Below are 21,514 nucleotides of genomic sequence, written 5' to 3'. Positions count from 1 at the left end.
TCTGAATGTTAGTGTTGAAGGGATTTAAGAATAATATCCACTGAATCATATGGAGAAGACCAACAAAACTAAGGTTACCGGAAGCTAAAGAGTAAATGTTTACTTTCAAAATGAGAATAGAATAGCTCAGAGAATTTTATAGAAACATGAATTCTCTCTAATTCGAATGTCAAGCCCTCTAGAGTTCCCTCCATTCTCATGTCTTTCCTGCAGATGTTAATTTACAAAGGTTCAGGAGAAACATTAATGGTATTTATCTCACCAGTCTAGGATAGTTTCCTAAGGCCATGGGCACTTCCTCCACACAGTAAGTAAAAACAAAAATTCTGGCATAGAGCTAAATCAATACCTACAATATACCACATTGCAAAAACTACTTAATTGTTTATAATTCAAGGTACCTTATTGACACTGGTATGATCTACCTACTAATACATAAGGTTTATAGTAGTACTGTCCAAAGTTGCTAGCTGCTGGAAATGACTTTCAGCTTACCAAGAAATGTTCAGGTCCAAATTTTTAAACAGTGAGCACCATATAGCTAAGGTGGGGTGAAGACACACTTAGTGAGCTGAGTTGGTAAATCATTTTACCATTTCAGTTCACTTCTATTGCTAACATGTAACCAACATCACATTACTGCTTTTCCTCTTCCCTAGCAATCTTAGACTTTAAATGTTTGTAAAAAAATAATGATCCTTATGATGATAATGATGAAATAATACTCTGAGAGAAGTGTTAAGTAATTGAAGAGCAACAGAATCTTTCAAGAACTCACCTTTGAAGGCATCGGCTTGTTGTTCAACAGTCTCCCTTACCATTTTCCAGAAGATATCTGACACTGCCATACTTAAATTGTGGGTTGTCATTTGAGATGGTTTCATGACACCATCTCTGTAAAATAAAATATAACAAAATACAATGCAACTACAGTTAAATGTCAGTTGGACTTGGACTAGAGTGAAGAAATAGAAAAAAGTGGAGCAAATAGGGGCTAACTGTTAGAAGCAACTGTTTGAAAGTTGGATTAGGGTTAAAATAGCAAAGAATGTAACTTACTTGAAAAGTCTGGAACGCCGGAAAAAGCTTTCCTCATAATCTTTGATTGATTGGATAGAGTCACTGTTGTTACCTGTAAATAGTGTCCTTATTTTTAAACTGGTTATTTTATATGACAATGGCATGAAAAAATATTTCTTCCTAATTCCATAAATAGTGAAAATTATTTTATATTTAAACTACAAAGTTTTAAATCAAATATCAAAACAGTAATATGAAATCTGCAGAGTATTAATGATTTTAGAAAAAGAACATTATTGAAGGCTTAATCCCATGTGTTTCAAAGTTCAAACTTCTTTTCTACTTACCTTTACCAGTAACAACAGCAAAGTAGCCAAGTGCTTTCATTGGGAACAGTTTGCCTTCTAAAATTTGTTTAATCTAAAATCAAAAGGTGTATTGGAGATATCAGAAATAATATACTTGTAATATTGGTATCAAATTTCTAGCAAGTAAAATAAGAAATATCTTTGAAAATTTAATTATAGAACCATTTGATATTTTATTGATAATTCAAATTTTTATTTAACCTGAGAAAATTATGCATTAAACTGTTAATTTCAAAATTCCTCACTCAATTTTCTAAATTATTTCTTGAATACCAACAAAATATAATATTTAGCCTCAGAACACTTGGTCAACACACCTCACTGAAATGTTGTGAGAGAGTATCTTTCTAAGAAAGTTGAACAGAAAGCAAAATGGTATAACTTTAATATGAACTTTATAACTATAAGCCTGAACAATATGAAAGGAAAAACAAAGAATGGTGATATTTGTTCATAATTGCAACATTCTTGAATTGTATTAGCTCAGTCGACAGAACTTAATAAGATGCAACTGGAGATAAACAAGGAATATCTCCAGTCAATAAAAGAGCTGAGTTTATATATAGCTAATTGAGTATAACTTATAGTCTTTCAAGATAGATTTAAATTGTAAAATAACTCTAAATTAGTAAATTTGAAATAATTTCACTGTTCTCTCTTCCAGTGATACCATATTTGTCAACTTGTCCAATGTTATATAATATAATTAAAAATGAGAATGTCTTCCCCCCACTTTCTAAGTCCACCTGAATCTCCAGCTTCTACTCTTTTCATTCTTTGCTGCTGAAAGAGCCTCTATACAGTCATTTGACCTGCTAGAATTAGTAGACAAATTTTCCTTAAAAAAGGAAAAAGCATATTCTATACAACATATCTGAATTTAGTAAAAGACAGGAATAATCATGACAAACATTTTTGATCATAGACCTGTTGGACCAGGCTAATATGAAGCTAAACAGTTTATCATTCTCTTATGAAACAGCTTTTCAAACTTGTATTAAACAGTTCACCCAATACTTCTACAGAAACACATTCCTATTGGATGTTTAAGGTAACATCACTAACTTGAAAAAGCTTAAAAAGGCTATACATAATAAGCCTCTTCTTCAGATTAGATAATTGTTTTTTACAAAAAAAAAATCAGCTGCAATTAAGTTATCTGAACAAGAATGAAAATTATTAAAAAAGTTTCTTTTTTCTATTCTTGATGTCACAACATAATTACAAACATTGGGAACTTAAGCTTTAAAAACCTGAAACTTTAGCTTTTATGAATGAAAACTTACCCGCTGAGGATTATATAGGCTGCTCTCAGCAATATCTACTTTGGTTAACACAAAAATAGTGCGCTTGCCATTTGGGTCCATCTGACTGACAAGATCTGTTACATTACTTCGTTCAGCATCAAGAGAACCATCTATTAGAGAAGAAAGAATAAAATCAATTTAATAATGACTTTCTTCTTTAAACAGAGATATCATGGTTATGATAGGTAAGAGTAAAACTTGATTCAATGGAATCCATTTTATTGTTGGTATTTATTAATAATAGACATTCAAAAGTGTGCCTAGGTGGGGGTGATGGGCACTCTGCTCCAGGCAATGCTTTTATGGAGGGTGGAGTGGCACTTTTGGCCCATACACACTTGAGCTATACCAGTGAAAACAATGCATTATGTTCTGCCCAAAGTACTAACATGTTCTTCTTTTAGTTCTTAACAGTTTTAGTCATAAGATTGTAATGATGCTGGTTTTATTTATATTAACATATAGATCTCAGTACTTTATACTTTGCCTTGTACTTATTTCCTCATACTCATGAGATGTGAAATACAAAAGAGATATTAGTGTAAAGGGATACAACTCAACCAAACGGCACCAACAAGCTATTTCTGTTAGAAGGTACTGGTTCTCATCCCATGGTAATATGAACACACAAACATTGTGTGTGTGTGTGTGTGTATACATGACAGCCATCTAGACACTTTTGGTTTGTTACATGGCAAGATCAAACCCAGAGCCACATGGTTGCAAAAGTGAACAACTTAACCACAGAGCCATTCCAGCATCCAAAATGTTCATGGTTAGCACAGGGCAGGAAAACCTATTGTAGAAACAATTGCTTTAAAAATATTCAAATGAAAAGAATTTGTGAATTCCTACCCCATACTAGCATAATATTTTAAGTAATAATATTTTGATTGTTAATATCAAGAATGTTAAGGCTGCAAGCTGGCAGAATTGTTAGCACACTGGGCAAAATGCTTAACGGTATTTCATCCATCGGCGAGCTGGCAGAATTGTTAGCACGGCAGGCGAAATGCTTAGTGGTATTTCGTCTGCCATTACGTTCTGGGTTCAAATTCCGCCAAGGTCGACTTTGCCTTTCATCCTTTCGGAGTCGATTAAATAAGTACCAGTTACACACTGGGGTCGATATAATTGACTTAATCCATTTGTCTGTCCTTGTTTATCCTCTCTGTGTTTAGCCCCTTGTGGGTAGTAAAGAAATAGGTATTTCAACCATCTTTACATTTTGAGTTCAAATTCTGCCAAGGTTGACTTTACCTTTCATCCTTTCAGGGGTCAATAAAATAAGTGCCAGTTGAGCACTGGGACCAATCTAATCAACCTATTGCTCCTCCCATATTGCTGGCCTTATGCCAAAATTTGGAAGTAATATTAAGAAATTTAACAAAAATAACAATAACACTATATTGCAATAGAGACATGTAAACACAACACTAAAATTACAGAAGTGTGTGTATAATTTTATTGTGCACTGAAACAAAGGGAGGAGACAGAATTAAATAGTTTATACTAATTAATGCATAATTTATGAAAGCTGACTGTGGATTAAATGATTGAATGAAACAATTATGAGAAGCAATGAGCGGATTTGAAATTTTTTTTTTCTCTGCGAAATACTTGATATTATGAATTGATAAGTTGTATAAGAAAAAAAATAATGCAGTTTGTCTATAGTGTAATTAAAATATTTTAGCTGAGTGCAAAAGTGATCTGTGGAATAACTTTAATGTTACTTTAGAATACATGCACACACCCCACCAAAAGAATTTCGATTGCCTTTTAAAATAATTGTTGAATTTGGGGCAACAAAAAGATAGAATAAAGAATAGTGGAAGAAAAAAGAGCACACACATAAATAAGGCCATAAATACCTTTTATAGACACATACAGTAATATACAAATATATAGATTAAGGATGACCACTTGAGGATTCTGTAGTAACAGTCATAGGATCTTTTCAGAGTAGAATACTAATGCAGTGGTTTTCTGATACTGTATCCAGGCTTATACTACAACTTAAACTTTGATTCATTATATTTGACAAATTTACATACACATATGTATATGCTTTGCAAATACAGATTAAATGAAAGCCAATATTGATAGAAACGATCTGTTTTGCAGTAAAAATTAATAAAGAGATTTCAAGATAACTGCTTACCTTGAATACATAGAATAATAGAATTAGGGTTTTCCATGTAACTTGAGATAAGTTTTTTAATAGATTCTCTTGTACCTGATGCTACGTCAAAAGTTTCTGTCTGAAAAACAAATAGCTCTGGCAGTTGATAGATATGTATGCTAGACATTAAGTCTTTTAACAATTGTTCTTTCATTGACATTTAAGAGGTTTAATCACAAAACTATATAAAAATTCAAACTAATCATATATTTACAATTAGTCCAATACTCCACTTGGCTATTGTCGTACAAAATGATAAATTGGAACATGAAGGGTTCAAAACTAGAGCAAGAAATTTACTTAACGCCAATGATAGGACAAAAATTCATAAGATTTAGGACAAAAATTCATAAGATTTAGGTAAATAGGCCAATATTATCTCTTTAACAAAACTCTTTAGTCTAATTCAAAAATTAAATGTTACACAAAAATAAGGAGTCATGTCAATTCTTTTCTATTTTCCTTTCAGTCTTACAGTTTTCCTACTTTGATACAATTTCCCAGAAAGTTATAATTTTTTTAATGATTTTTATGGAATCAGAATATTTCAGTTAACTATGTCTTCAATAATTTTTAAAGTATACAACAGCATCTGTTTAATTAAAGGATGCAAGTCAGGATATGCAAAACTGGTAGTTATAAAGAGTGAGATAACTACAACTGATAACATTACATAGAGGAAGTAACAATGCCTGAACTGTTTATTCTTATAAGTGGATATTTTAAAATTCACTTTAATGAATAAATGTTTGAAAACATCCATGATTATAATAGATAGCTTTTAATTTCCACTGTAAGTGACTGTGTGCATGTATATATATATATATACCTCTCTCTCTCTCTATATATATATATATATATATATATATGCATACATACAGCGTTCGTACACGTATCCCTTAATACAACTAATCACACTGACTAACACACCAACTTCACTTCCAACATCAATATACAATTCTTGCACCATCATCACATCTGAGACAGTAGCACTTTTCTTTTGATCTCCTTCTTGTTATAGAAGCAGTGTAGTAGCTTACTTGAAAATTTTGACAACAGTATCCAGAACTGTGATTCTAACAAGCAAATAAGTTTTAATTTATTTTACATAAAGAGTTTGGGACCCACTAATTTTAATAACAATCATGAGTTGATAATATTTTATTTGCTTGGCTCCCACATTATTTGAGTGTGGATATATAATGCATATAGATGACACACTGTGGAGGAAAATGTGCTGTAAGCAGATAGCAAAATGTGACTGAAGAAGAGGTAAATCAAGCATGATTTGGAAGGAAATAGTCAGATGTAGATGTGAAGAACCAGATCCCACAGATGAAATATGTAAGACAGGGATGAAGAGAGTTAAATTGGCATCAGAATTACAGTCAATATTATTAAACTATTGAAATCAGAAAATTTAGCAACTTTTGTTCAAGAAATATTAAAAGTAAAAAGAAAAAAGCTTATGGGACTTGTATGTCAGGGAAGCCTGGTTTCAAAAACATAATTATCTTATTTTGTTGAGAAAAATGATAAGTTACCGATATAACACCTGGCAGATCAACCAATACCATTCTTTGAAGTCCAGGACCCTTTACTGTCATTGAGATACACTGAAAAATAAAAGAAATAGTTTAATAAACTTTGGAACTAACCAAAATTCTAAATGTTTGAGCTGTAGATTATTATTTTAATCTATATTAAGCAAAAGTAATATAACTAAAAAGGTTTATTATTAAGTGCTTGGGAAAGACTATTTCTATAAAATATAATGATAGTCCTTTCTTATTATTGCTGGATATCATTAAATATCAATTTTAACACATTAGCAGCTCTAAAGGGACAGATATCTCCGCCATATTAAAGTCCGTGTAAAGCATTTGAAAATATTCTCAGTTCATCTTGAAAGCTTACATTTTCTTTATACCGCATGAATCATTCTTGATTCATGTCTTTCCTGTTAACTAAAAGTTTTATCTTTGCTAGGTTCACTTTAAGATCTCTTAATTCGAGGCGTTGTTTCCATGCTCAGAATTTTTTCTATAATTCTTCAACACATTCAGCTAGAACTAAGTCATCAGTATATGGAAGTTCCCATAGACAGCTGATCTTAAACTCTTCTGTCATAGCCTTCTTGTTTCTTTAAAGCAAGTATAGTAATCATATAGCAGCTTTTCACCTCTCCAGATAACTTTTTTTTTTCTATTGGAGTCTGCAAAAGTTGAGTAGCTAAGTGCAAACAAGTCAGTGCTTCATGATCTGGGCCAGTCCTGCAGCTCCATTTGAACAAAGCAACTTTTTATTATTTTCAGATGGTTGGGAAACCTAAAGATTAATAATCAACAGGAAGGAAGTGAGAACCAAGTCCCAATGAATGACTACATGCACACTAAATTCCTTGTTCATGTGGAGTTAGCTCTCACCTTGCTAACAACATATCTGAATTAGGTTTAGATGAATGGTTATCACAAGCCATTTATTTACATATTGCTGTCACAGGTCAATAAAGGTGAAATATAGGAGCTTCCTTTTACCAAGTTCTCCAGCAGTTATCTCACTGCATCTGCCATAGCATACCTTAGCTCAAAACCAAACAACACAACCTGTCAGTTAACAAGTAAAAGACAAGCTTTACCACTTCCAGCTTGCTTAAGCCAGATAAATTCATAATTCCTGAAAATGTAAATAGTTTTAGTAAAAATACAGATAAACAAATCTGAATAAAGAATTTACCTCGGTGCTGACAGTCTGTCCAAGTTCTACACTACTTTTCATTCTAACTTCAATTTCACTGCGGAGAGCAACCAACTAAAATAAATTTTAAACAGAAATTTAGGTGTTTACTTTGATATACCATACAACATATTAATTCTTCTTTTAATTGCAAATTAATATTTTGTCTTTTTTATAACATTTCAATAATAATTAAATGTTTTAATCAATCAAGAAACAAAGGAAAGATTAACTATAAATTTCAACATAGGTGCAGGCGTGGTCATGTGGTAAGAAGCTTGCTTCCCAACTTCATGGTTCTGGGTTCAGTCCCACTGCATGGCACCTTGGACAAGTTTCTTCTTCTATAGCCCTGTGAGTGAATTTGGTAGGCAGAAACTGAAAGAAGCCTGTTGTATATGTGTGTTTGTGCCTGTCTGTCCCTTCCATCGCCACTAGACAAGTGTTGTTGGTATGTTGACATCCCTGTAAGTTAGCAGTTCAGTAAAAGAGCCCGATAGAATAAGTACTAGGTTTAAGAAATAAGTCCTGAGGTTGATCTGTTCAACTAAAACACTTCAAGATGGTGCTCCAGCATGGCCACAGTCAAATGACTGAATCAGATAAAAGAATATATCTACATATTTTTCCATCAGAATCACAAACCAGAAAGCTAACATTGTACCAAACAATCCACCTAAAAGAATGACTGGGTTGGGAGAATACACAGAGACTTTTGCTGCATGAAAAATTTTAATAAGTGGGTGTTAACATAAGGTAGTGTGCTAAAAAGCTTTTAGCTATTAATAATATGCTTATAAATAATCCTGGTTGAGCCAATGAGAAAGTCTCTATGTGGTTGCACAAACTAAAAGAAATAACAGCTAAATCTCCCTCAGCTCACATCATATCTTATATAAATACAGAGCAGAAAATGTGGTCCATTGGTTTGCATTACTGAGTTTATACTTCTAAGGATATAACTAGAAAAGATACCGAGTCCTTCAGATCTTGTTTATAAAGGTGCAGGTGTGGTTGTATGGTAAGAACTTTGCTTACCAACCATATGGTTCCATGTTCAGTCCCACTGCATGGCACCTTGAGCAAGTGTCTTCAATTATAGCTTTGTGAGCAGATTTGGTAGACAGAAACTGAAAGAACTGTGATGTGTGTGTGTTTGTCCCCCACCACTGTTGGTGTTTATGTCCCTGTAACTTAGCAGTTCAGTAAAAGAGATAATTGATATAAGTACCAGGCTTAAAAAGATAAGTACTAGGGTTGATTCATTCAACTAAAAAGTTCTTCAAAGAGGTACCCTAGCATGGCCACAGTCTAATGACTGAAACAAGTAAAAGATATATGTAAATGTTCTGTGCTCAATTCCCACCTGGGTAACTTTACCTTTCATTCTTTTAGGGTCAATTAAATAAAGTACTAATTAGCTACTGATTTTGATGGTATTGAGTAACCTCTGCTTACAAAACTACTGGCCTTGTGCCTAAATCAGAAATTGTTATTATTATAATTATTATTAAGGCAGTAAGCTGGCAGAATTATTAGCATGCCAGGCAAAATGCTTAGCGGCATCACAACTGTATGTGTGCGACATGGCCAACCTGATCATCATCTAATGTTCACATATCAAGATAAATAGTGCATGACCTCGCAGGTGGGACTCAGAATTTTCTTGGGGTCAAGTAAGGGCTGTTTAAGGATGATGAATGAAACACCCATGTTTCCAGGAGTGAATTATTTAAATTCCAAAGTGTCCTTCTCAATATGTGACTATGATGCTCCCCAACTACTCCTGCTCATGATCAGAGATGCACATATCGTCAGTCATTAAAACATGCTCAACTAGTTACGGTCAAGAAACTGACAAGCAAATCTGTGGTACTGAGTGAATATTGCTGTAGCTCATCTTTTACACCAAGACAAAACACATACATGTAAACACTTCCAATCAGTTAAGATCAGAAGTCATGAGAAACACTGCCTGGTACTGCATCATCATCGTCATCTTTGATGTTCTTCTTGTTGCTATAAATTTAAGGACACTAAACAGCAGTAATGCTGTATTTAGTTACTTATTTTTATATTCTGAGTTCTTGCCAAGGTCAATTTTACCTTTCCTCTTTCTGGGGTTTGGTAACACATAAATACTGGTGATATACACTAGCATCCATCCAATCAACTACATCTTACAGCTTTATTATAAATTATTTTATTATTATTGTTAAACAGATTTAACAAGAGCAACATCAAAATATAATTATCTACTCACATCTGATTCTTTGGTGAGATCAAATTCTCTAGTACTGTCTTTGAACTGAGCTACATGATATGGGCCTTCACTGAGAGTAACCTTTACTGGTGAGCGAGTCATCATTTCTCCTGAGCCTCTGAAAATTAATACATTAAATGTTGTTATAATACATTCAGACAGAGCAAGAGGAAAAGAAAAACAATATAAATGAAACAATAAAAGGTTATTTAGGTTCAGAATAAATACTATTTCATTGAGTAGATGGGTGTATCATTTAGGTCACATAAAGCTTAAAGCTCAGCCATCACTCACAAGCAAGTTAACATGGTGCCTAAGTAGTCACAAACAGTCACAGATACCAACTTGGCTTACCCACCATTGACTCAGTGGAACGTCAAGGATGTGATAGCTTGGGAGAGAGTAAGGGAGAGAAAGCTGCACCAGCAATCAGCTGGTACACATTTAAAGCTGAGAAGAAGAGAGCAAGTAGACAATGCACCATCCAGTTCAGGAACTTAACTCTTGATCTTGTGATAGTGAGCCCAATACCCAAACCACTATGCCACACATCTTCGTATAATAATCATGAGAAAGAGAATCAGTTATTTGTTTCATTCAACAGAGTCACGAAACTTCATTTGGTATCTTTTATCTTTTTACTTGTTTCAATCATTAGACTGTGGTCATGCTGGGGCACTGCCTTGAAGAATTTTTAGTTAAATGAATCAACTCCAGTACTTATTTTTTAAAGCCTGGTACTTATTGTATTGATCTCTTTTGCAGAACTGCTAAATTATGGGGACATAAACACACCAACTGCAGTTATCAAGTGGTGGTATGGGACAAACTCTAACTCCCCAGAAATAGCTTTAAAATTTCTAGAAGCTGCTATTTATCTTGTTCTGGAAGCTGCTATTTATGTCATTCTGGAAGCTGCTATAGTCATTGAAAGCTTGAAATAGGTAGTAATTAACAGCCGACAACTGAGGAGGGTTACACTTCTTTTGGTAATTTGTCCCGTACTTGTCTCTATGTTTACGTATTTTTCACTTGTTGGTGATGTCCTGTAAAACAAAACAACAAAATTCAAATCTAAGCCAAGTCATATAATATCTTGGTTCATTCTACTTTCCTTCAGTGTCTAAAAACTGAATTTGCAGCATTATCCTAACCAAGCAGATTTGGAGAAACAAATATAAAAATATTTATCTTTATAAATATAGAATGCACAAAGAGCTAAGTATATTATAGAATAGAAAAAGCAAAAGAAAACTAACCTGGGAAATATTCTAGCTTGGGCAATCATTTCCAGAACACTTGTTTTTCCAGAGCTCTGGTCTCCAACGACGACAACCTAGTGACAAAGAATTTAGGAATTAAAACAATACTGAGAGAAACTGTTCTACTGAATGCTCTTTTCATCCCACTCTTTTTTATGAAAAATCTATCCAGAGTTAACATCCCTTGACTACTTGTTTCCTTCAAAAGAATTTTAAAGTTTTTCTTCCTTCTTGTACCACTTAAGGCCACATAAAGCTGGCCATGACTAAATACATGACTCATATGACTTAAAGCCACAAAAAGCAGTCTATGACTTATAGTTGATGTTAAAACTCCCTATTCAAAATTTATTACATAAGTTTCTTAAAATTACTATTTTTAAATCTCACAACGAGAGATATTCAGCAACAGTACTTTGGAGTAAATATTTTTACCAACATGATATGGCAGTCCTGTTGCTGAATATCTCTTGTTGTGAGATTTAAAAATAGTAATTTTCTAATTTATAGATCAGCGACAAGTTGTCACTTGGAAAGCTATACATTTTGAATGGGAATTTGGCAGCGCCACCTCTAGTTGAACAATTATTCTGTGCTGATGAAGGGAAATAACCTGGAAATTGCGATACACAGATATTGTTTTGAGCTGAGTGGGGGTGCTAGGCTCCCTTGTTCAAAAATATAAGGACACAGATCGGGTTGTATAGCCAGCTGGAGACGATGTCTCCTGGGGCTAAATTACGGCAACATTCATCCTAAACCAGGACTGCCATGTTATGTTGGTAAAAATCTTTATTCCATAAATTTCTTAATGTAAAAAAAATTAGGCGCATGTATGAACTGTTAAATCTGTATTTATAATATACTTTTCAACTGCAGTCATTTTATATTCTTGATGCACACAGGCAATAATAATTTTCTCTAATGAGTTTGTATATGTATATTTGTGTAGATGTGTGTGATTGTAATAATTATTTGTAACATAACAGACAGAATATGGATGGTAATTCATATGAATACACTTGTCAATGTTATTTAGTGGTTGTCTTTTGAGATTTGACATCGATCATCGTTTGTTACTGAAAGAATGCTGACTCACACATACAATCACAAACTTCCCTTGTACACGCACACACATATACTCAGAGTTGAAATGCTGTTTGATTTTTCTTTTCATTGTTAAATGCTCACCATCTCTCTTCCATTGTGCACACACACACACACACCACAAACATTCACATACATATACTCACACAGAATTGAAATGCTGTTTGATATTTTTTCACCCCTTCCTTTCTCATTCATATGTTGTGACAGAGAAAAACACAACATACTCTGCCACTTCCTCTCTCTCATTACTATTTCTTTCTCTCACTCCCTCTCAGTCATGGCTATTACTCTCACTACTTCTTCACTGAATTACCATTTTCTCTCCTCTCCCTTCACTTATACTATTCTTTCTCCTACTCTGTGATTTTGGGCAAATATATATATTTTGGACAAATATATAAAAACACTACACTCATTATTATGTTAAGAGATAGAAAAAGCTATGAGAGTAGTGATGATAATGATACATTCCACTAAAATAAGAGTTTAACATCCTTTTGCATATCTGTTAACAATTACAAAACAGTTATACAGAACAATTGTTTCAGAGCTGAATACTCAACTGTTCTTATCAAGAACAAAAGAACAGTTTACAAACTAACATCACAATACACAACATAAAGTTTTTTTATGGAAACCATTACTTAAGGATTTTTTTTCTTTTAGTATGATATAATTCAGAATTTTTCCATTTATTTTGGAATACAGAATTGATGTAAATGCACATTTATGTCCTATGTATGCACAAGAAAAGAATTTCATTAATTCCCATCAAAAAAAAAACAAGCCAAGTTATATTTATAGAATTCAAACTACAATATGAGAATTTATATAAAGCACTCGTATCAACGTCAAATGAAAGACACCCATGCCAGCACCATATAATAGCACTCATGTTGACACCATGTAAAAGGGCTTGTGCTGATGCCATATAAAAACCACCCAAAACATTCTGTAAAGTGGTTGACATTAAGAAGGACATCCAGCCATAGAAACCTAGCTGGATCAGACTGGAACCTAGTGCATCTCTCCTGCTTGCCAGTTCTAGTCAAACCATTCAACTCATGCCAGCATGGAAAACGAATGATGATGAAGATAAATTTGTGTTGTAAGGGCAGGTGAATTCTGAAGTTTGAGCAGTGTTTTTTTTTTTTTTATGAAGGAAAAAAGATCAATTTTATCTCTTAAAAAACATTAAATAAATTCAATAATAAACACATTAGATTAATTAAATAATTTTCGAACCTACCCTTGGCAAATTATCTTGAGTTTTGTAACTGGAATCATAATCAGCAAGTTCATCAAGAACATCAGAATACATGTCAATGAGAGATTTCTGAAAATTGAGAATTATGGAAATTGTTTCAAAGAGGAAAAATAACATTGTCATTTCATGTCAAACCACTTGAACATTCACTTCATTATTTCTATATCTCTTAATTCCCCATCTCCTTTTACCTCTCACACCTGTTTCTTTCAAACTCCTTGTCATGTTTATTCCAAAAATCTTCATTTATATTACATTGGCATAAAAAAATTTACTTCAAAATGTTTGATTTTAAAAGAAAAATCATTCAATCTATAATATGATAAAAAGGGGTGGGGGAAATATATCAAAATCATAAATATATTTTTTATGAGTTAGATTAATTTTAGAACCTTAACATTTGGGGGCCAGATGCTTTATTAGCAGAATGCTCTTCGAACACCTACTGTACTAATGTGTAAAAAACTTGCTGCTTATTTCTTGGATACGTAAAACTAAAAAATTAACATGCAGAAATGATATTTTATATTAAGTGGTTAAAACATTCAATTTACAATCTTGAGGTCTTGGGTTCAATTCTACAGCACAGTGTCATGGTCAGATGTCTACACCATAGCCTCTAATTGACCAAGACTTGTGAGTCAAGATGGTGAGATGGAAACTGTGTGGAAGTCAGTCACACACTGTGTCACACTGATTCAGCCTGAGAAATTTATTAAGGGTAGATGTGTCTATGAAATATTGAAACAGATGTTAATTTAACAAGGACGTAATTCAGTTGATCAAACAAGTAGATGCTCTTTGCTGGAACAATTAAAAGTGTATGCTTTAGATAATAGTAAACACCAACCTTCATTGTTCTTTTTTTACCATTCCTTTGATCTTTCAAAATCAACTGTTTGCGAAGTTCTCTAACATCCTTCTCTAAACGATCAACTTCCTTTTGGTAGCGTATCTATCAAAGAAAGAGAAATATACATCAACATACCAATGATATTTCCTATAAATATTAAGCAGTCCATCTTTTCTGATCAAGTGACAATCTACAAATGATCACACTCATTCTTATATATTCACATCATTTCATTATTTTAAAGAAATCCTCAGAATAGTTCAAATTTGAATTCCTAGATTCATCTAATTTCTAACTTAAGTTACAGTTCAAAGCATTTTTCCAAACTGACATGAGGTGCAGGAGACTTGAAGAGCTGCTCTCCAATGCAGCTTTATCTTCTTAATTCTTTTCCACATACTTTAATCATAGTCTACTTCAGCCAGTTCCTCTTAAAACACTCTCCCACCAAATGCATCATCTATTCAGATTACATGGCCACAATACAAATGCATCCATACACTAATTCAAGTTACTTATACTGAGTTGAATACTTTGACTAAGCAATAAGTTCTTTGCAAACTGAATCAACTTTCAAATCTTACTATCAACCATTTCACTTGCAAATGGCAGGAACATCAAACCTTTTTTTTTCTACTTCTTTATAAATGTAATGTTTTGTATATATATATATATATATATATATATATATATATATTTAAATATTGAGGGAGATAAATTAATATTAATTTTAATATCAATTTAAAACCAGTAGTCCAGCATTCAAAAATCTGAGAAGTCAGAGAAAATTCAAATATATGTGTATATTGGCAGGGCTGGCCTGCTAGGTAGCCGGCCGAATGCTAGAAGAAGACCATCAACGATCAAACTACAAGGGAAATTCTCTAGAGGAAATACACATATATTTGAATTTTCTATATATATATATATATATATATATATATATATATATATATATATATTAGATAATTGAAGATTGGAATTTGTGATATAATTTTTGTTACATTGTTGATGATTGTTTCAACAACACCATACTGAAAAGCTTCACGTTGTGTTTATAAATATCTGCCTTATTAATGATTTAGTCATATATACTATATATGTATTTACATTGCCAACCATGGAATTGTCGCATTAGAACAGTTTGTAAAAACAGCAGATAATATAATCCAGGTAAACACCTGGATTGTACTGTCCCAACTGACCTACAATATATTTCCATGTCTGGCAATGAACTGAGTTTTATATAATAAAACTGAAATTGAAGCACAAATAATAATCAAAAAAACATTTTCACTAAATTATAAGTTGATAAACGGTATAAAGAAGGCTAATAAGCATAATTTGTTGCAGAAATAAGCATGGTTAAGAAGTTCACTTTGTAACAAATGGTTTCATGATGGTTTATTATTTTTATCTATCTCTTATCATAATTTTTAAGGAACATCTCAACTGTAATCTCAAGGATTGAAGCACCACAAAGATCAATCACTAAAAAAAAAAAATGGCATGATGGGACTTGATTATTGGGCTCGACTTAAACAGCTGAAACTCTAATCTCTGCAATAATACTGTGAGTGATACATTATTTGCATCATGTGGAAAATATTCCACCAATATTATCCAAAATGATATCAGTATTATGTTTACAATTCACCCAAGACTAGGCCCCTGTGCAATGTGTCCCCTACAAAGGTCGAGATCACATCACATAAGAACATTGTGACACAATTTCTTCACTGCAAATGGTCCTGCTCTTTTCAATGTTATCCTGAAATAAATTAAAGTAGAAAAAAACCCAACAACTTTCAAATGGTACCTGGACAAATTCCTGCAGGAAATACTGGCTAAGCCACCTACACCCAGATACGTTTCAGCAAACAACAACTCTCTGCTTGAGTGGTCCATGATGTCCCAAAATAATTAATTAAAAACCTTTTCCAGGTGGTGCTATTAAGTAAGTCATAGCCTGGGTCGATAATGGCTGAAACCAATCTAAGTTATCTAAGAAAACATATTCTTAAACAAAGTGCGTCTTATGCCCTGGTTCACCTTATAAACAATTAATATGATATATAGAAATATGTAGAGCTAGAAAAAGATAAAAAAAAACAAGCTGAGCTCTCTGACACCATGGAAAACAAATATAAATGAATATTGAATAAATGTAAATAAATATGATGTATATAATCTTAAAGTTATGAAGATTGAAAATATATATTAATGAGCAAGCATATTGTAAAAAACTGTATAAAGGGTAGACTAACCTGGACATGAATGAGCTCAGACTGAAGTTGCTCTACTTTTCCTTTGTCTTCATACTATAAAGAATAAAAAATGTAAGCAGCAGCCAAGCTGAGTGTTTATGAGAAAGCTAGTGGCAAAATAATAAGCTTTATGTATCAGTTATCAGAGAAAGCATTATAACAGCTTCATAATTTGCTCAATTGCACATACGAATGAGAATAATAATTAATTATTACTATTATCATTATTATGATTATTATTATTATTAATATTATTAATTAAAAGATTTGTAAATTAATTGCAGTTCCAGATTACAAAATTATGAATGCAGAATGAATGAAGGTGTATAGCTCAGTGGCTAGGGTGTTGAGCTTACGATAGGCTATGTGTTCAATTAACAGAAAGGGTGAACTGTGTCCTTGAGCAAGGCACTTTATATCACATTACACTAGTCCATTCAGCTAAAAACAAGTACCTGAGGTAGCTGAGGCTACTTGTCATAGCTCCAGCTACCTGTAATGAACAAGCACTCTGTTCAGGGGTGGAAGTCATGTTGCTTAATCACCATGGAAACTAGGGTAAATGTGAGCCAAATAAGCTTGTAGGAATGAGACAAATTAGATTCAGATATTTACCTTAATTACACAAGATTTCATTTCTATTTGCTTGAATGAAATTTATTCCTCTAAGATAAATCTCAGATAACAGAATCATCATAAGCCAATTGAAAAATTCTTTAAAACAGAAACTAGAATGTGGAAATTCTTTAATTTTATATACAGATTTTCAAAATTAATATAATCTTTTATTCTATTTAATTTCTTTTTATTGGTTTCAAGATTTCTGTTTGTTTAAAAACTGAAAAAAAAGATTTGAATATTTATAACCAAAGATCATATTGCAGAACATGTAAAAAATATTTTTGTCCAGATTCTGGTTGTTATTTCTATCTCAGTTCCCATATCTAATCATCTGTCTCATTCCAATACACTTAGCTACCCACCTTTCTCTCTCTCATCTTCACTTTGTACCTTGAAGGTACCTTCAGCAAGACACCTGTTCCAATCCCTCTATTATGTTTTTGCATCTTTCACTCAGTTGAAGGATGTTGTCTTGCAAGTACTTGGAGACTCATCCACCCCATACCAGCATGGAGAAAGGAACATTAAATGATAACAATGAAGATGATGATATATGTAAACAAAACCTCAGTCTGTTATCTATAAAAGAAGGATTAAAATAATCTAAAATGTATTACAGTAAAAACATTAACAGAAAGAATGCTTACATTTGATGGATTTTGTTCTGGTGAGGAGGAACGACCTTCACGTTCAACTTTGGTTTGTTGAAGAGAATTGTTCAAGTTTCTATCTGCAGGAGAGAAATACCCACAACACATGATTTTAATAGCTACACATATTAATAAAGACAACCTCTTTATCGCATAGAGGCACCGTGACTACTTACTAGTGTAAAATGTTAAGATTAGAAAATCAATCTTGGTTAGCAAAAAAAGAAAAATACACACCAACAATCTTTACAAAGATCCATAAAATCTATGACAAACTGCTAATATATATATATATATCTTCTAAAGATTTTACCTCATATCATGTTTCAATTTATGGCAATGTTAAGTGGAAACAATAATGTTCTAATATATACATGACAAAATTTATGCTACACCAAGTAATGATTTGAGAAAATTTGGAAAAATTAATCATTTTAGCTTACTCACACATTGATTTTTAATTTTTTTTTAATTTAAAAAAATATTTTTTCAAATATAAACTTCATTATGTTTGCAAAAATTTACGCTTTGCTAAGCACAAGAAAAAGTATTTTTTCTTATAAATGATAATTTCATGATGAAATCCAGTAATAAATAATCCCTTAAGGAATTATATTTTTTAAAAAATTTATTGAATGCAATATCAATCAATTAATTAATTGATCAAGAAAATGGCCAGTAATCAGGAAAAGGGCAGTTGAAGTATACCTTGCTTTGTATACTTATTAAAAAAAATATAGTCTTTAAATAAGCAGACAGACATAGACATAGTCATAAGGAGGGAATTTTGTAAACTGACACACACATAAGAGTGACAACTGCTCATGCCGAATGACATTGAAAGAACAACTATTACCCACAGGTGTACAGAATACAGTTTTTATAAACAATAATTAGTTTATAAAAAGTAGAATGTAAATTTGCTTCTATATTGGTAGTAAAAAATTACATGATAAAAAAGACTATTCTGATTTAGTGCAGTACCAAATTACTGAATTGCTTTTTTAATTTTTCTCTTCCTTAAAAAAAAAAAATTAAAATCATTGGCTTTTAAAACCTATAAAGCTGAAGAAAAAAAATTCTAAATCTCAATGTATCGATGGGTGATTTATGCAATAAAGATATTAAGTATGAGTAAGAAATAGCATTAGTTTGAGGGTTGCTTGGGTGCTTCCAAAAAAAATACTGAATAATTCATAGTTGTCAATATTGAAGAAGTGATAAGAATTAAAATGCAAACATTCTATATATAACTATAGTTGGTACAAAAATGTATGGAAGTGATATATAATAGACAAAATTAAGTTAGTGTTACAGAACATTCAGAAATTAGGAAACCTCAAATATCCATTCATAAAACTAAACAAAAATTTAAAACAAGAAAATATAAAACAGAAAAATGAAAATTTGAAAGAACTAGTAACAGTATGTGATTAAACAAAAGTTATACTTAATAGAAAAAAGAAAATCTGAAAGAACTAATTATGTGATTATTTGCAGGGGAAATTAGTAGAACTGAAAATCAAATACTTCTCTGAATGGAGTAATTAGTTGATATGATTATTACGTAATAAATGAGACAATGGAAAGGGGGTATGTTGATCTGTTTCATCAAATGATAATCAATTGTTAGATAAAATTAAGCTGATTTACTAAAATAACTCAGAGCCAGTGAAATTTTAAACTAATATAAATCTCTACTGCTGTAAATTGTGTTACTTCATTGAGAGAATAGTAATGTAAAAGAGCAATTTTTATTTACAAATTAAAAATTAATCCAGAATTGACAATTCAAACATAGCTTGTTAAACTGAAGTAAATCTTAACTGTAAATAATCTCAAAAAATACTTGGCAGGTACATTATCCATTTAAGCCACTTATGGCTATTGAAGTCAGCACTTTTGCTTTGTGTGTTATTATTCAGAAGAAAGACAAACCACTTCCTGAAAATATAGCTAGTTTTTTTGCAAACTAATTTCTCTAGAAGAACTGGTAAGTAAGCTCCATCCAAAAGTAAACTAACTTGACCAAAATGCAATGTCAGAGCTGTGTAAACTTATTAACTGTGAGTATTTTGCAAATGACAGAACAATTTTCATCTAAATGATAAAATACAAAACTAAAATTAATTTAATTTTTCCCATGTAATAATACACAAGTAAGTAACACTCTAAATAAACTGCAACTAAATAACCTTTAGAACTAACAATAATTATCAATGGGAATTTTCCTAATAACTTATATAAAATTAGTGTTATATAGTAACAAATAAATTGCTTCTACAGTGAACCCTGTTAAATTACACATTTATTTATTAATATACTCAGAAAAATGAAAAAAAAAATAGTGACTAGTGTAGAAACTTGAAAATATATTTGAATGCATGCATGATGCCTGTAACACCACCACAATAGGAATGGAGGCCATAAAAATATTAGAAATATAGTGTTAATCTTATATCAATTCTGATTAAGCAAACATTTGATCAAAGGAATTCCTGCTGTGAAACAACCCATCTTTCTATGTGTAACTAGCACTGTATTATCTATGCCTTCCTTTTTTTTAACATGTTAAAAAGAGATAGGAGGAAATTTTTACTGCTATTTTATGCATCCAGGTAACAACATAGAGGCTCTCTTGGTTTGTTATCAGATCATTGATGATTGGATCAAATATTTCAGATGGACACAGCAGAGAAAGATATAATTGTATAGAACTGTTTATTCAAGCCAATATAGCAAAATGGTCTTTAATTATGACAGCACTTACTAAAAAAGGAATAATATTTTTGCTTCTAAATTAACCTAGATAAAGTTCAATACAGTGAAAAATGTAAGAATGTTCATTTAAATTTCAAACATGTTATAAACAAAATGAAGAAGACAGTTGACGCAAAAATAGTAAAATACTAACTACCAACTAAAATATGGAACAAAATGTGAAGAAGTCAGCTAATTAAAGAAAGGAGAATTTAAGGAATTTTAATTTTTCAAAATGTAAAAAAAAAGAAGTTTATGAAAAAGAAATAAAGTTATAAAGATGATCACCTAGCACAACAAATCATTAAAACAACATTGACAATTACTTGTGTAGTTAGTTGGGTTTCAGTTAATTTTACATGCTGAACAAAATACCAACTAGATCTTTTTAGATAGCACAAACTATAGTGACTCAGCCAATAACTGAGACAATAGACGATGAACAGAAATGGAAGTTTGCAAGTTCAGTTCATTGCTAAATAATCAACTTAACTTGTATTACTGTTCTATATTTAAGAGACGAGGAATTATGTACATTATTTACAGTTGACGGATATTTATCTTCATTTTGATGTTGTTAACACAACAGTTCAGCTGATATACCCTCCAGCCTTCATATGCCCATGGGCATATGGCATAGTGGTTAAGAGCACAGGCTACTAACCCCAAGATTCTGAGTTCGATTTCAGGCAGTGACCTGAATAATAATAACAACATCAAAAAATATCTTAGGAATGAGAACCCAGGTTCAAAATTTCCCCAAGACACCTGATGAAGGCTGGAGGGTATATCAACCAAAACATTGTGTTAACAAACAAGATGAGGACAAATATCTGTCAAATGTA

General features: G+C 32.0%; 1 protein-coding gene across 4 annotated transcripts in view; it reads right to left on the bottom strand.

Moving 5' to 3' along the window:
- Positions 1-21,514, bottom strand: part of LOC115209186 (dynamin-like 120 kDa protein, mitochondrial) — a 66,785-nt gene that overhangs the window by 20,070 nt on the left and 25,201 nt on the right. For all 4 annotated transcript variants that reach the window (XM_029777428.2, XM_029777429.2, XM_029777430.2 and 1 more), the window contains 13 exons: positions 17,907-17,989; positions 16,639-16,692; positions 14,369-14,473; positions 13,501-13,587; positions 11,139-11,215; positions 9,880-9,997; positions 7,617-7,691; positions 6,425-6,496; positions 4,860-4,959; positions 2,675-2,805; positions 1,368-1,440; positions 1,060-1,132; positions 779-894 (listed from right to left, as the gene is read on the bottom strand). In XM_029777428.2, the coding sequence (XP_029633288.1) occupies positions 779-894; positions 1,060-1,132; positions 1,368-1,440; positions 2,675-2,805; positions 4,860-4,959; positions 6,425-6,496; positions 7,617-7,691; positions 9,880-9,997; positions 11,139-11,215; positions 13,501-13,587; positions 14,369-14,473; positions 16,639-16,692; positions 17,907-17,989 (1,164 nt within the window). The remainder of the gene's footprint in view (positions 1-778; positions 895-1,059; positions 1,133-1,367; positions 1,441-2,674; positions 2,806-4,859; positions 4,960-6,424; positions 6,497-7,616; positions 7,692-9,879; positions 9,998-11,138; positions 11,216-13,500; positions 13,588-14,368; positions 14,474-16,638; positions 16,693-17,906; positions 17,990-21,514) is intronic.

This window comes from Octopus sinensis, linkage group LG3 (assembly GCF_006345805.1).
Source record: "Octopus sinensis linkage group LG3, ASM634580v1, whole genome shotgun sequence".
NCBI lineage: Eukaryota > Metazoa > Mollusca > Cephalopoda > Octopoda > Octopodidae > Octopus > Octopus sinensis.
This window is presented reverse-complemented; position numbering and strand designations above follow the sequence as displayed.